The sequence below is a fragment of the Notamacropus eugenii genome, chromosome 2, assembly GCF_028372415.1.
Source record: "Notamacropus eugenii isolate mMacEug1 chromosome 2, mMacEug1.pri_v2, whole genome shotgun sequence".
NCBI lineage: Eukaryota > Metazoa > Chordata > Mammalia > Diprotodontia > Macropodidae > Notamacropus > Notamacropus eugenii.
This window is the reverse complement of record NC_092873.1, coordinates 101548213-101564791: the sequence shown is the minus strand read 5'-3', so window position 1 is coordinate 101564791 and position 16579 is coordinate 101548213. Positions and strand designations below refer to the sequence as shown.

Below are 16579 nucleotides of genomic sequence, written 5' to 3'. Positions count from 1 at the left end.
AACACATTCACATAACATAATTTACTCAACCATTCCTCAATTGAGAGGCAACCCCCTCTCTTAGTTTCCTGTTCTTTGCCACTACAAAAAGAACTGTTACAAATAATTTTGTACACAAAGGACCTTTTTCTTTTCCTTTGATCTCTGAACTCAGTGTTAAAATCTTGGGCTCCAGAGGTTCAGGAGGGTATCCAGGCCCCATCTGAGAAGAATGAGGGGACTCTACTCCAGATTGTGCACCTAGATACCCTGATGGCTCCCTTCTTCCCTCTTGGGCCTCCCATAATCCACCATTCTTTCCAAGCAGAAAGGTGCAGAGCTAACAGATGTCAACAGTTGACCTAGAGGGATGTAGCAAGAAGGGTGGAGGCCTCCTATTAAATGCTGGGTCATTTCAGTTGCTGGCAGCTGTGGGATGGAGATAAGAGTGAGGCTGGATGAAAAGAGGGCATGCATGTATTTGTGTATGCGACTGAGAGGAAGAAGGGGGTGGTGCTGAGGAGTGGTTTCTGTGAGAAGAGATGAGTGAAAGGAAGAAGGCAACAAGATGCAGGATCTTGTAAGGCAGTGTGGAAGACATGAGGAAGATGGTATGTGAATGGGGACCACTCTAAAGACAAAAAATAAGGGGTGGGAGAAAGGAGAGAAACCAAAAGGGTTAGGGATTTCTGAGGAGACCTCAGAGTTCCTCTTCCAGTTTGGTGACAAAATATTTTTCCAAGGGAGGGAATATATGCATGTGGGAGTGAATGAATGAATGTGGGTGAGTGAGCAGGATTCTAATTGAGCAGGACTGTGTGTCGATATGTGTAAAGGAATAATTGGCAAACATGGTTGAGTGGGAATGAGGGTTTGTAAATGGATATGCACCATGGTTCTGTTCCATTTTACTGGATCCAACAAAAATTTAGTAAGCACCAATTGTGTGCTAAGAGGGTAATGTATACAGGCTCTGTTCTTGAGGAGCTTACAATCTAATACAGGAGGAAACACCTATGTACAAATAAGGTTGTTAAAAGGGAGAACGTGTGAATGAGTCAGAGGAGATATAGTGGAAAGGGCACTAGAGAATAATAACTTATATGGTGCACTAGGTTTTGCAAAGCATTGTTCAACTACCATTGCATTTATTCTCACAACATTGGGAAATAGGTTCTATTATTACCCCTGTTTTACAGATGAGGAGACTGGGGCAGAGGTTAAATGACTTACCCTGGGTTCAGGGCTATGCCTGTAAGTGCTTAACAATAGGCATTCAGGGGGAAAAATACATGCATGATATACTTTTGAGTTTAATTTGCATTATTAACATTTTCTTTAATACTTTTTAAAGTCTAGACAATCATTAAAAAAAACAGTGTCTGATTTGTAATGCAACATACACTCCCAATGAAAATTTAGCAATCATTGGCATGACTCAATTCCAGCAAACTCCCACCTGGATAGCATAGTTATTATGTGTCTGAAGCTGGATTTGAACTCAGGTCTTCCTGCCTCCAATTCCTGCATTCTAATCACTATACCATCCAATTGCCTTTAGGAAACCTTGCCTCTAGCTTTGTTTCTCTCTGTGTGACTTTTGGTAAACATCTTTCCCTCTCTGTGACTCAGTTTCTTTTAAAGGCAAGGGTTGAACTAGATGAGCCAGATTAGAACTGGGTATCCCATCCTGTTTGAATATTCTTTGATTCTGAAAGTACGAATGGGTGTGTATGAATGAAGCATTATTTCTCTTGGGGAGCACTTCTTTCTGGGCAACACTGTAGGCATTAAACCATGTTGACCCAGGAAGCTCCCTTTTAAAGAGATACTACCTAGTTTCTGGTGTCAGATGCTTACTAGCTGTGTGACCCTAGGCAAGTCATTTAACCCTGTGTGACTCAGTTTCCTCATCTGTAAAATGAACTGGGGAAGGAAATGACAAAAACTCTAGTATCTCTGCCAAGAAAAAGTCCAAAGTGGGTCACAAAGAGTCAGACACAACTGAAACAGCTGAACAACAAATAACAACGCTTAGTTTGTACCAGGAGAGCTGAAAAGGAATTTTGAAGCTTATTTTACAGAAAACACTAAGAAAGAGGGGTCCCAGGCTTTGTCCAAGGTCATATAGGTAGTCGATGGCAAAATGAGAATTCAAACCTAGGTCCTTGGACCCCAGATCCTGCATCTTTCCCCCATACCACATTTATTTTACAGACTTTTCTCTTAGCTACCCAAATGTTCTTCTCCTCTGAACTGGACTCCTACATTATCTGTGGAGTCATAACAGAGAAGTGGAAACTTGGGTTTGAGTGAGACATGATTTTGAATCTGCCTCCGGCAATGGTGAGCTGTGTGACCCTGGACAAAGTTTCTGAACCTCACTGTGAACCTCAATTTCTTCATCTGCAAAAGAATGATGACAACACGTGCAGTGTTTACCTTCCAAGAGTCTTTGGAGGACCAAAAGATACAGTTTGTATCAAATGCTTTACAAGCTTTAAATATAGGTGCCAATTATTCTGTCTAGACTGTTGATCATCTCCCCCACTGAAGGGGCATGAAAGCCCAGAGGCAGAGGAGCTCTAGAGCACAGGGTGGAGTTGACCACACCTGCAAATAATGAGGAACGGAAGTGACAGCAGGCTGCCTCTCCCAGTGATAGGCTTTCTCTGGGGCCCCTGCGGTTGGGGCCCTGGGCTTGCTGCACATTTGAGTTCCCAGCAGTTTCCTCATTTCCCTAAATGGGCAATTTCACTTTTACAACTTCACCATCCTATTCACCAGACCCAGGTGGCAAGGCCCAGAGCTGGCTTTGGACGTTGACCTCAGGACCCCAAGGTGCCCAAGTCCCTGGGGGAGTGTTCAGAGGAGGCTGTGACCTCCCAGAGCCCCATGGAGCCAGGGACCTGTCTCTGGTTGCTGCTACTTCTCTTGGTGCTGTTCTGTGTCTCAGGTGAGAGTCTGAGAAGGCAGGTGGGGCCTGGGATGTCTGTATGATTCTGAGGGGTGGGAGGTAGGTTGTCTTAGAGGTGGGAGAGGGATTTTCTGGGCTTTACTGAATCTATACATGACCTATTTCTGTTTCAGAAAGACCTTTTCTATCTCTTCCTTTCCCTCGCTATCTAAAAAACTTGAATATTATTTGAGACAGATGTGATTATTTGTGAGAAAGTGATCTTAACTTCTCTGGCCAGTTACTGCTGAACATATCAAGCTAATTGTCTGGGAAAGGGCCAAGGAAGTCAGAGATACTAATGAACCCAGATCAGTCTCTGTTTGGGGGTCTTCCATTTGCTAGGTTTCTACCTTGGATACTAACTTTCCTCCTGAAAGAAACGACTCTTAAAATATGTCCTTAAGCTCTCTTAAAGGGGTTATGAACTCACTGTCTCTGATTGGCGCTGACATCACAACTTTGATTTCATCAACAGGTGAACTTACAAGTCCCTTGAGAGTATAAATGAATGTGTGTGGTTCTCAGAACGCTCATACCAGCCTCCTGTCCTGGGTTGGGGTCAATCCCTAAAGGCAACTATCTAGCATAGCAATGACTATTGGTCTTTTTGGAAACGCTGTCCATTCCTAGTGTCATGGCTACTGGGTTACCACTTCCTGTTAATCTTTCCAACATTTAGGAAACCTCTTCTCCAGATGCAAGTGTTGGATTGGAAGGCAAAGGTCAAGTTGTTTTCCAAACTATATAGACACTGGGTCAGCAGGGCCCTACCAAAGGCATTCTATCCATCCTACGGTCTCAGGGCAGGATAAGCTCTGTCTCATCCGAGATAGAAATCTATCTCCCCTTTGCTAGAGATCTAGCAGGTAAAGTTCTGACTTCTAGATGGGGCTTCCAGAAGTCCTTCATATATTAAGTCATCTAGGTTGGGACCGTACAGTTCAGAGTAGGAAATAGACTTTTTCAAAAGGGAAAAAACATTTCTATAGTGGATATTGGATTAGGATTAGGATTTTCCTGTGACTTGGAGTTGGACCCCTTCTCCCTTTTCTCTTTGGCATCCTTGTCATTGGCATTGAATTACCAGGGAGCCCTCAAGAAATTAGTATTTGCAGGTGATCTAATGTGGAGCAGGAGCCAGGCAACCCAAGAAAACTCCATCTTCCCCTTCATGAAGATTTCAAAGTATAATGGAAATAGCAACATCAACAAATCACTTCTCCTGTTTGGATCTCAGTTTTCCTAGTCACGAAATGGATGGATGAGGGGCTGGACTAGATGACCACAATTTCAACAAACATTTTTTAATCACCTATTGTATGCTAGTCACCAGGAATATAACTATAAAAATTGAACAAATTCTGTAATCAAAGAATTTATGCTCTATTAGAAGGATGAGTATAGCTTGCACACAGGTAAAATAAGTACAAGGTAACTTGAGGAGAAAAAATAATAGAGGAAGAAATGGTGAAGAAGGATGAAGAAAAACCTTCACATAGGAAATGGAATCTTTATGAAGCATTGAAGGAACCTAACGGTTCCAAGAGGGTAGCTAGATGATAGAGTAGATAGACTCATCTTACTGAATTTAAATCCAGCATCAGACACTAGCTGTGTGACTCTGGGCAAGTCACTTAACCCTGTTTGCCTTAGTTTCTCTTCTGTAAAATCAGTAGGAAATGGCAAACTACTCCAGTATCTTTGCCAAAAAAACCCCAAATGAGGTCACAAAGAGTTGGACAAAACCGAAGTGATCAAACAACAACAAAGATTCCAAGAGGTGGAGATGAAGTCAGTCAATAAGCCTTTATCAAGCACCTTTTACATGCCACACACTGTGCTAAGGGAGATGAAGTGGGAGGGCATTCCAGTATAAATTCCAGCAAGTCTCTTATATGATTGTAGAGGGGATTGTTACAAATCTGAGGAATAGCTAGAATGTGAATTTGGTTAGAATTTCAGTGTATGAAAGAGAATTAATAGGAAATAAATTTGTAAATCCAGATTGGAATCAGAGAGTGGAGGCTTTAAATGGTAGCTTGTATTTTATCCTAGAGGCAACAGAGTGACACTAACCACTTTTATTAGTTAAGTAACATTGCCAGATTTATGTTTTAAGATGATGATTTTGACAGCTATTTGGAGGATGGATTGGAGGAAGAAAATACTGAAAGGTAGGAGACCAGTGAGGATAGCATTGCAGTCTGGGTTGGGATGAGCACAATCTGGGTAATGATAATGGCCCTTCAAATGGAGATAAGGGGATGAATGTCAGAGAAGTTAGGAAGATAAAGCTAACAATCAAATTATTTGAAAATGGGATGTGAGGGAGAGGAAGAAGTCAAGAACAGTTCCAAGGCTGTAAACCTGGATGACTTAAGGATGATTTCTCGACAAAAATAAGCAAGTTCAGTGGCGGATGAGTTTACCAGGTCCGTTATGGAAATTTGGGATGATAATGAAACATTTAGATGTAAACATTAAGCAGAACAGTTAGTGATGTGACACTGAAGTTCTGAAGAAAGATGATAATTGAGTATACAGAGTTGAGATTCATCTTCATAGATATGACAGCTGAACCTATAGGAATGGATGCTATCATAAACAGACAGGGTATAGATAGACGAGAACAAGGACCATGACAGTTTTGGGGAGCAATCTTGGATCAAACAATCAGATTTGGAAGTGGAAGGAACATTAGAATCCATCCAGATTCAATCTATGCAGTCTTTCAACTGGTATTTCCTTTTTCTGTGTTCAGAAGTTCTACTCCTTCTTGTATTATTTCTTTCATTAGGGTGTTTGGGTTTTTTGTCTTGCCATGTTCTAGGAGACCTATAATCCTTATATTGTCTCTGTGCATCCTATCTTCAAAATCAATATTGAATGGACAGCATGTCTTTTTTGAATGTTACTGCTTTTGATTTTCTTCTTCTAGATTGCCCTTCATGTCTATATTTTTATTCTTAATCAGTTATCTTCCTTAGTATTCCTTTGGTGAGACTTTCTATTACAATCATTTTCTATTCTATTCTTCTCTGCAGGCCATAAATTCTGACGTTATTATCACTTCTATTTTATTACTCTTAAGATGGTTTGCTGTGGTTCTGTTCTCAAATTCACATATTCCCTATCTCCTCAAGTATTGATTAATTTTTTTTATTTTACAGTATTTCTCCTCTAGAAGCTCAAATTCATTTTACAGATCTGAAGCCCATATTTCCTCCTGCTGTTAATATTTTCCCTGTTGATTTATCTTCTTATCCTCAAAACCTTTGTGTTTTCTTCCTCCTAAAATCTTTGGCAATTTTAGCCATTTCCCCCCCCAACCCCCTTATTTTACCTATTGCTCATTTTCTCATTCTCTCCCGTCTGATGGTGGTTTCTATTGGATTTAAATCTCAGTGTCTCAGCATCCTGTAACAGTGAGCAATTCATGGTTCGCCAGTTCAGGTCTCTGCCCCAACTGACTTTGGGGGGACAGAACTGTCACAAGGTGGATACTAGGCTCTTTCCTTCAGGCTTGGTGGGGTGCTGCATCACCATCCCCCAATGCTCTGTTTCTCTATTCCACAGTGCTATTACACTAGATACACCCCAGCTGGGAGAATTTCTGTCATTTGGAATTTAAATCTCTGACGCTCTGGGTGGAGAAGGCATGGGGTTGAATTCTTTCAACCCCAGACATATTTCTTGCCCTCATACATGTTTCTCTCTTCCTTTGCCCTTCTATAGAATTTTTATTTGTAGAACATTGCCGCAGTTCTGGCCATTGAGCTTTCAGAAAACTTCCTCAAGGCACTAGAAAAAAGGAAGAGATGCTGAGGTGTGGGGCTGGGTTATGATGCAAGTCTATGGGTGAAGTCTTTGGATCAGATAAGCAGCCTTGCTGCTAGAAGCATGGTGGGTGGTGGGGAAAGGGATGCTGAAGGGGTTCAGAGTCCATATATTTTTGAATATTCTTTTGGACTCCTGTGTTCTAAACACCTGATATTGCCTTATCTTTGGTGCATAATTTCCATTTTGGAGAAGTTTGATAGGTTGTAAGGATCTGAAAAAAAAATCTACTTGGTCTTATTGGTAATGTGACTTAGAAGTCCTTTAGAGGCCATTCAATCTAACAAAATCATTTTCAGATAAGGAAACTGAGGCACACAGAGGCTAAATGACTTGCGCAGGGTGACGAAGTTTAACTATTAGAGGAGGCAGGAGATGGTAGATGAGGACCCAGCACAGGAAACTAAGGAGTAGTCAGATATATAAGAAGGATCAGAGGACCTCAAAGTTTTCTTTTAACATTAAATCCTATTATTAATTTCCCTGGCCTCCAAAATTTCATTTATAACTAATTATCTTTTTTCCAGGAAAATTCTTCTGATTAGCCCTTACCCATTTCTGATTTCTATTTTATTCCTAATCTTCTTAGTGCTTATAGGACCTTCCAAAAAGTTTTACCTCCTTGCAGTGTGGTGGAAATGAAATCAGTATCTGGCAAACAGTAGGTACTTAATAAAATGCTTGTTGATTGATAGATGTGTTAAATAAACCTCATTTTAAATACACTGGGATTTGCGAATTGAAGAAGTCTTATAGTAAATGAACTTGTGAAATAAATAGTCATTCCTTTATCATATTTTTGTAATTCGGGATTTTCACATCATGAATTTGCTTAAAGTAGAATGTATTCATATTTAAGCACACTTAAACAAGTATCACTTACAGCTGACCTTTGTATAGTACATTAAAGTTTGCAAAGTATTTTACAGATATCACAGCTACAGGTCTTCACAATAACTGTGTGACACAGATATTGCAGTTATTATTATAATCCCCATTTGATAGACAGGAAAACTCAGACCACTGAAATGACTTAACCACGGAAGCACAGACAAGGTCAGAGGTAGGATTCAGACTCAGTGCTCTCCTGACTCCAGGCTACCACCCTTTTCTTTGTACCACACTGCCTTCACACTACCCTCTGCCCATCCCAGGGATGGGGACTCCGAGGACTCCCATCTGACTGGGAGTCCTATGAAAGCAGGAACTATGTTTTCCCCTTCCTTCCAATACTTCCAACTATAAGACTATATCTATCTATCTATATCTATATCTACATCTATCTATCTATCTATCTATCTATCTATCTATCTATCTATCTATCTATCTATCTATCAAGGAATACTCAACACAGCACTTACTAGCTGATTCTTAGTTCTTAAGACACTATGTAGAAGAAGGCTATAGTGACCAGTACCATAGTATGGAAATCATCGAACTTAGAGTCAAGAAGACCTGGGTTTGAATCCTTCCTCAAACACTTACTATTAGTATGGTCCTGGGCGGGTCAAACTGAGCCTCAGTTTACTTATCTGTAAAATGGAGGCAATAATATTACTTACCTCCCAGACGTGTTGTAAGAAGCAAATGAAATTCTGTATGCAAAATACTTTTCAAGTGTCAGTTATTAGTTATTTTTTATTAGACCCATAATTTTATTAGTGTATAGAGATCCCATAGAGGAACTCCTAATACCAATACTTCCTTTGTACTGTGGAAAAAGGAATGGATTTGGAACTTGAGGACCAAAGTCCAGCTCTGCTGCTTTACTGCCTGAGTGATCTTGAGAAAGTTATGTGATTGGGCCTCACTTTCCTCATCTGGAAGATGAGAAAGTTGGATTAGATGGCCTCTAAGGTCCCTTCCAAGTCTTAGGGACTCCTAGACTTTTCCTACATTGTTTAGTTTTATTATTTCACCTTTTTTCTCTTTCTCCTATCTTTATCTATCCCCACTGGGGTGTGTCCCTCCAGATTCCCAGGCAGAGGATGTGTATACAACAATCCGTCACCAAGAGGGAGAGACACTGTCTGTTCAATGCTCTTATACTGTCCGTTCTGATCGATGGGAGGGCAAGGTCTGGTGCAAGGTGAGGAGAAAGAAGTGTGACTCAAGGTTCACTCGGGGCTCAGGATTTAGCCCCCCCTACAAGCTGCATGATGACTCCCAGGCTGGGCTCCTCATTGTCACCATGGAGAAACTTCGACACCAGGACTCTGGGAAATACTGGTGTATGAGAAATAGCTCACGCTCCCTCTATCCCGTGAAGGGTATTCAGTTGGTGGTCTCACGAGGTGAGTGAGTGTCTGACCTAAGACGGGGGAAAGAGGTCACTTTAATTCCTTGAATTCTTATCAGCTTCTGTCTTTACTGAGGTTGATATCAAAGAGATAAAGTCATGGATGAGGAGAGAAGAGACTCTTTCCCATGTACCCCCTGCACTACTTCTGGTAACTCAAATTAGTATTTAAGGAAGCAAAATTTTTCTCTGAATTGGACAAAGCTATATGCGTTCTAAAAGGGGTAGCAACATAAGGAAAGAGTGCAAGGTGAAGAGAGAAAAGAAGAATCACGCGAATGTCCTCTACAAGAAGAGCCCAAACCAGAACTATCACTCCAGAAAGGTAGCTTTGTCTCAGGGTGATGACAGTTAGGGGCACTCCTCCCCAGACCAAGCCTCATTTCATGTTGAGGGTCTAGTGTAAACCCTGCCCAAAGCTGCCATTCCCAGGGTCTCATTGCCATGGTATACCTCTTCTGGGACTCGGTTTCCTCATTTGTAAGCTGAGTTGTACTAGCTGACCTCAAACGTCTCTTCCAATTCTAAATCAGTGGATCTAGAATCCTGTTGTTCTTTCTTCCCAAATCTTATGGAAAAGAGAGAAATTACTCTTTGGATAATAGGCCAACCCCTTCCAGCAGAGGAGATGGGACTGCTGTACTTAACCACATAACTCCTTATCCTTGCTTCACTCCCCCAAACTCAATTTGTCCCAGGTATGTCTCACCCACATAGACAGTAGTTGTAATGAATGTGGGTTGTGAAACACAAAGGAGTTTTCAGTTTTACCCCAGCTTCATTGCTATCCCTCATTCCCATCCCAATCCACACACCTCAACTTGTATGCTTGAAGCCCCCAAAGTGGATGAAGAAAACACTGGTCAACCCCACCGGAAATTTCTGGAGATAGGTTCTTCTGTCCCTCATGTCAGCCAGCACTTTTGTACTAACTTTTCCTTCTATCTTCTTCCTCAGTACCTTCAACTGAGAGAAACATTCCACTTATTACAAAGGAAACCTCCATCCAGGAACCAGATCACATCTTTAGCATTGCTGTCACCACTGTCCCATTCCTCAACAAGGACAAGGAGCTGTCCTTGGCTATTCCTATCACTACTTCTCTACCTGCCTCAATGGGTAGGATGCCAACTGACTCAGCTACTCTCCTTACAATGGCCAGAGCAGCAACCACTGTATCTAGAGTGACGATGAGATCCACACCAGTCACCAGACCCATAACCACTGCTATGTCAAAGATGACCACAAGATCCTCAGCAACCAATGGATCTCCTTGCAAGACAAGATCCACCCATGTTGCTCCAGTGATGTTGGTCACAGTCAAGGCCAGATCCTCCAGTACCATATCCACTACTATCAGGTCACATCCCAAGGAATTACCTCCTAACAGGTACCCTACCAATCTTAGGATATGACAATGCCATTTGTCAAGTACATTAGCAACTCTCTATCAGGCTTTGATGGTTCCCTGACTCAAGGTTCACATCAGAACTGCCACCCAATCTCTGTTTTCTGATTTGATATTTTGTCAGATAAAGTTGATTAAAAAGTAGGGAACTGAGAGAGAAGAATGGGGGACAGGCAGGTGGATTGCAGTTGTGTGGAATTGACAATAGAAGGTGAGTTTGGGAATAGGATATAGAGAACTTTATATAATCAAAATGATGAAGGGGGAGATAGATAAGGTATAGAAAATGGTAAATCAAGATATTTTAAATATAAGGGCATGTGCACAGGGGATGGGGAATAAGAGATACAGATGGGGAAAACTGGTTGGGAAGTTGGAGTGAGAGATAAGACATATGATATGAAGAAATCAGGGGAAATCCATCCTGTAAAAATGGGAAATTCATGTGAAATTCTGAAAATATAAAGAAGAAACAATTCCAATAAGAAGGAAAAACTAGTGAAAGGGGGTCAGTGCCTAAGGAAATTTATGTCGGTGCACAAAAAGCTCACTAATCAATTTAGATTTTTAAAGTCATGTACAGAAGAAGGCAAGGACAGGGAACAGAGATGAATACAAAAGCGTTACATGACCCTTTGAGAAAAATATAAGGAATTGGTAAAGCTTCAAGTGAGCTAAGGCTAATGAGGAAAGTTAAGTCCAAAGGTTCTGGTTTTTTTTTTTTTTTTAAGCGAAATTGTGGAAAAGAAGAGCTCTAAGGAGGAATAGTGCTACCACTCTCAGCAGATGAGATAGTGATTGTGAAAGGCAGGGAGAAGGAAGAACTGTGCAAGTTTAGCTTTGCTCCTGTTTTCCCTTGTAAAGAAGGATATTTTTGGACTGAAAATGGCTTAACAAAAATGATTGATAAGAAATTGAAACCGAAGCTAAGTAAGGAAATAGTAAGAGAAAACCCAACTTTCCTTGATGAATTCAAGCTCCCAAGACCACACAAACTCCATTCTGTGGTCCTTAAAGGACTGGTAGATATGATTGTTGATCAATGCTCAGTAATCTCTTAGACTTCTAGGAAGACCAAACATTGGCGTAATTTTTAAAAATGGAAAGAACATGGAGACCACCATCTACAGGCCAATTAGCTTGCCTAAGATTCTCAGCAAAATTCAAAAATGTATTTTTGAAGGGATTGTTAGAAAATTAATTCACAAGCACAAAAATCAGCATGATTTATTTAAGAATAAATCACTGGGAAAATAAAATAAAATTTAATTAAGAAAAAAAGAATAAATCGCTGGACAATTCATTTAACCTCTCAGTTTCCCAGATTATAAGTTTCAGTGGAGGTGCCAGGTTGCATTGACAGAGGGAATTTCTTTATCAGGAGTACTTTTTACTAAAGAAATCCCTAGTTGAGCTCTTAAAGAAACCAATTAGAGCTTGCAAAATTGGAATAAATTCCCTTGGGAGGTGATGGATGCTCCCTCATTGGAGATCTTCAAGAAGAGACTAGACAAGCATTGCTAGAGATATGGTAGGGAGATTCCTTTTCTTAGGTATTTGTCAGATTAGAAAACTTCTGAAGTTTCTTCCATTTTGGAGATGCTATTGAGTCAGTCAGTTTGGGCAGGAGAGAGCAGAAATGGAAAGATGGGAGATGGAAGATAGGAGATGCATCATGGGAGTTATGGGGGGATGGGAGTTAGGAGAAAGAGAGAGAAGTGGTTGGCAAGTCAAGGGGTGAAGAATATTAGGTTATGGATATGAAACAGGAAATGCGGGATGGGAGAAAAGATAGGTATTCTCCATCATTCATAGGAAAAATAATTTTTTCATCAATTACTGATGGAGACCTCTTTGGGGACATGCTCTGATTGAAGAGTAAAGTTGGTGTGTGTGTGTGTGTGTGTGTGTGTGTGTGTAGCTTATGATGAGGAGAGATTAAGGAGCTAGAAGGGGGGTTCCTTTTACCAGAGGAAACAATCACAACCACACTAAGTATCCTTTGGCAATTTTCTGTGTGTAAGTGACCTCTCCCTCCAAAATTTAGGATCATTAATTTTCTATTCCATCTGGGTTCTCAGGGACTATTGTTTCCTTAGTCTGAATCCAGTGATAAATAAGGGTGCTCTTTGGGCAGTTCTGCTGGCATCTCCAGCTAAAGAACCTTTGGGTGTCTGTAGTCCTTTCTTTGGAGCAGCATTAAGTATCCCTCCCCTCTCCCTCCCTACTCCCATCACTCTGGATTTATCAGTTCCTTCAATCCAGAATGGGAGTTTCAGAAGGAACACACCTGTGCTAACCCTATTTCCCCTCATTTTCCCATTTTGTTTTGTTTTTAGTTTCCACAACTCTGGCCTCACTGTTACCATGTTGTTGGGGGGAAGTTTTACAATCCTGATGTTTTCAGCTGTATTCTGTATCCTATGGAAAAAGAAACGCATGGGAAGTGAGTATGAACTTGACCTGCCTAAAGCTGACTTGGATCTCATCTGAGGTCAGCTCCAGAACTACTACTGGTCATTCCATGTCATTCAATCTTCTTGCTGGATGTCCTGCTTCCTGTCTCTGGGGAGAGAGTACTTCATGATACTTCATGGCCAAAGGAATGGGGAACAGCAGAACATAGGTCCCAGGGCAACTAATCAGCCAGTCAGTCAACAAGAACTAATTAAGCACTTAAGATATGCTGTTTGCTGTTCTGATCAATGGGGAGACAAAGGTAAAAACAGTCCCTGTCTTCAAGAAGTTCACATTCTAATTGGTGACCATGTAAACAACTAGACATATCCAAGATATGTATGTGTATATATATATATATATATATATATACATATATATATATATATGCATATATAAAAAACTTTCCTATGTATATTTATATAACTTTCCATATATATGCTATATATGTGAGTATATGTGTATTATATATGTAGGTATATACACACATATGCATCTATATACATACACATATACACATATTTACACACATATATACATATATTCACACACACATACATATATGTATAGAGTAGTTGGAAAGTAATTTGAAAGAGGAAGACATTAGCACCTAGAAAAATTCTTGCAGAAAGGGAGATTTGAGCTGAATCTTATAGGAAGCCTAGAAGTAGGCAGAACAATCCAGGCATGGGGGAATGACTCAAACAACAAGCTTTAGAGCACATTTAGACCAGTTAGACTTGGATTCAAGTCCTGACTCTAACACATACTGGATATCAGACCCTGAGCAAGTCACTTAACCCCTCGGTGCTCTAATTAAACATTCTAACCCTATAAGCTATACCGTTGTTGCTGATCTGTCTTGGTAGAGGGAATTTCCTCATGTGGGAGTTCCCTGTACCAATGAAATCACAGGTATACTCCCTATCCCTTTGGGCCAGGCACTGTAGGAATACAAAGAAAAAAGGGAAACAGTCTTCCTTCAAGGGGCTTATGTTCTAATGAGTACAAGAAGTTTTCCTCTCCATTTTTAGTCCAGAATCTAGGGGATGGGAGTGAAGGAAGAACATACACCTAGTATATCCCAGTATGTGTTGGGAATACTACTCTGGCATAGTGTCTATAGACTCTATTCTCTTTATATCTTTACAGCTTATTATGTATAGCATGGCCAAGTTTGACCCTGGTCCAACAGGCCTGAAGAGCTGAAATCCTCTGAAGCAGGTCAAGGCAGTCTGAGACTACCCTGTCCCAGTCATCATGGAAGAAAGATCCTCCTCCAACTGGTCTTCTGGTGCTGGACTCAGCAAAGAGAAAGATGGTTAATGAAGGGTTGACTCCAGTATCCAGTGGGATGAGAATGCTCCTGGATTCAGAGGATGGCTGGCTATTGTAAGAGGATTTGGGTAATACAAGGGGTGAAAACAGATACTATTCCCCTTTCAAATATGAAGGCAAGGGGTGAGAAGGCTCAGTGCTCAGTCCATTGATGATAGGGCAGAGGAGTAGAGGAGCAACCCAGACAGCCTGACCAGCTTGGGAAAGGGTCCTTGTGACCTTTTGCAGACAGGGTGCTAGGCTAGATGTAAGATCAAAGGTTTTTCTAGCACTACCTCCTGAAGACAGGGGGATCTTGAGCCTTCTCCTGGTTGGCAGAATCTTCCAAAACAGAGCAATCTTGGGAAAATACCCCTTAATATGATACTAGAGAAATTCCTTTCACTCTGCCCACAATGAGAGGCCCAGATAACATAAATCCTAATGCATAACAGTTGAAATCCAGCCTCAGATACTTACTAGCTGTGTGACCCTGGGCAAGTGACTTAACCCTGTTTGCCTCAGTTTCCTCATCTGTAAAATGAACTGGAGAAGAAATGGCAAACTACTCCAGTATCTTTGTTAAGAAAACCCCCAAAGGGTTCACCAAGAGTTGGACATGCCTGAAAACAACTAAACAGATACAATGGCTAAGAGTAAGGGACTAACAAGCCCATTTTATAAATGAAAAAAAAAACATATCGCCACTTTGCAAAGGGAGGAACTGGAGAAATCTGGAGTTCCACTTTCCCTTTTCTTCTTTTCTGGGGGGTAATAACTGCATCATCTGATTCTCTCATCTTGAACTTCAGCTTCATGGAGTGATGGGGAAGGTGGGAATGTAGGAGACCACAGGTACTTGTGGATTCCCTTTTTGGATTCTCTGAAGGAAGAAAAAGTCTGGAATTTTCCTTTGAGGAGAAGTGAAACCCTCTTGGGATGGTTCCTGAGATGAGGTCTCTGATTGAAACTAAACCCGTTTCAATGGGGTCTGTTCTCTCTGAGGGAAAAATCTCATAGTCTATATGCTTCTACCCCCTCCTTCTACCCCCAGACTTGAATCTGTTCCCTTGGTTTTAACTTGGGTAAGAGTCGCTTTCCTGTGACTTTCCTTGTTTTCCTGGGAGTGGGTGGTGGTGAAAGGGGATTTAAATTCTTTAAACATGGCATTCATCACTGTCCCAGTTCTGGACACTCCTGGGTAAGCTTGGTCATTGACAGAGGCAACTTTGGGAGCATTAGGGTAACTGATAACTGACTTTCCTTGCCTCAGGACATTTCCTCTCCCCATCTTGGGGCTATTTCAAATCTAATGTCTAAGTTCCAGGAACCTCCACGGTCCACAATCAGTTTATAGATCAGAATTAGATTGTGCACCCTGTTCCTGGGCAAAATAAGACCCACCATCCAATTAACATTCATTCATTCATTCATTCATTCATTCATTCATTCATTCATTCATTCATTCAAGAAGTATTTATTAATGATAGTTGGTATTTATTAATAATTCAATAACAATTTAGCATTAGTTACAGCTTACTGTGTGCTCAGTACTGTGCTATTATGTCAGAGATATAGAAGGAATTGTGGACCCTTCCCTCTGAATTTATACTGTGTATTTCACTTGCAGGGCTTCTTAAACTGAGGTAGATGAACTCATTTTAAAAAATATTTTGATAACTGTATTTTAATATGATTAGTTTTCTTTGTAATCTTGTAATATGACATTTTATAATCTTGTAATAGAATATAAACATTTGTAACATAATATTTTATTATATTAATTCAAAAATATTCTGAGAATATCCATAGGCTTCATCAGACTGCTAAAGGAGGCTGATGATGCAATGAAAGGTTAAGTCCCTGACCTTGGGCATACATATTGGTGAGAAACAAGAGAATGACCCTAAGCTATCTGATCAACATGAGATTATAGAGTGAATTGATTGGTTAGAGGGGCACCCAAGTAGATCAGATCAGCAGCCAGAGGCCTCTTTAATCAGGTCATCCGTGGATGCCCTGCCCACCTAATGCTGGATCCTTTGCATTGACAGATATCCAAGGGGATGTGTAACTAGAATGAGCTTCTGAAAATTATTCTTGCTCTGAGAGTGACTTGAAAAATCTCCTGGGAAGAGTGGATCTCTGCCCATTCTCCAGGCCAGGATGGTTGCTCAAAAAAGTGGAGAATAAAGGTCAAGTTCAGGTGTCAGATGCTAGTGGACCTCAGTGTCTAGTCTCAGATTGTGTTTTTGCCTATTTTTGCCCACTTAGCATACTGCCTGGCACATAGGTAAATACTTATTAAGTGCACATTGACTAA

General features: G+C 40.8%; 1 protein-coding gene across 1 annotated transcript; it reads left to right on the top strand.

Annotated features, from left to right (window-relative positions):
• The first annotated feature begins 2291 nt into the window (after positions 1 to 2291).
• Positions 2292 to 15695, top strand: TREML2 (triggering receptor expressed on myeloid cells like 2). Its single transcript, XM_072642049.1, has 5 exons — positions 2292 to 2935; positions 8749 to 9069; positions 10032 to 10464; positions 12822 to 12928; positions 14092 to 15695. The coding sequence occupies exons 1-5, from the start codon at positions 2875 to 2877 to the stop codon at positions 14103 to 14105; spliced, it is 936 nt and encodes a 311-aa protein (XP_072498150.1). The 5' UTR covers positions 2292 to 2874; the 3' UTR covers positions 14106 to 15695.
• Positions 15696 to 16579: the final 884 nt, after the last annotated feature.

Coding starts and splice junctions, on each gene's coding strand:
- TREML2 (XM_072642049.1), top strand. CDS start 2,875: ATGGAGCCAGGGACCTGTCTCTGGTTGCTGCTACTTCTCTTGGTGCTG. Junction 9,070..10,031: donor TCAGTTGGTGGTCTCACGAG/GTGAGTGAGTGT, acceptor CTTCTTCCTCAG/TACCTTCAACTGAGAGAAAC. Junction 10,465..12,821: donor AAGGAATTACCTCCTAACAG/GTACCCTACCAA, acceptor TTTTGTTTTTAG/TTTCCACAACTCTGGCCTCA.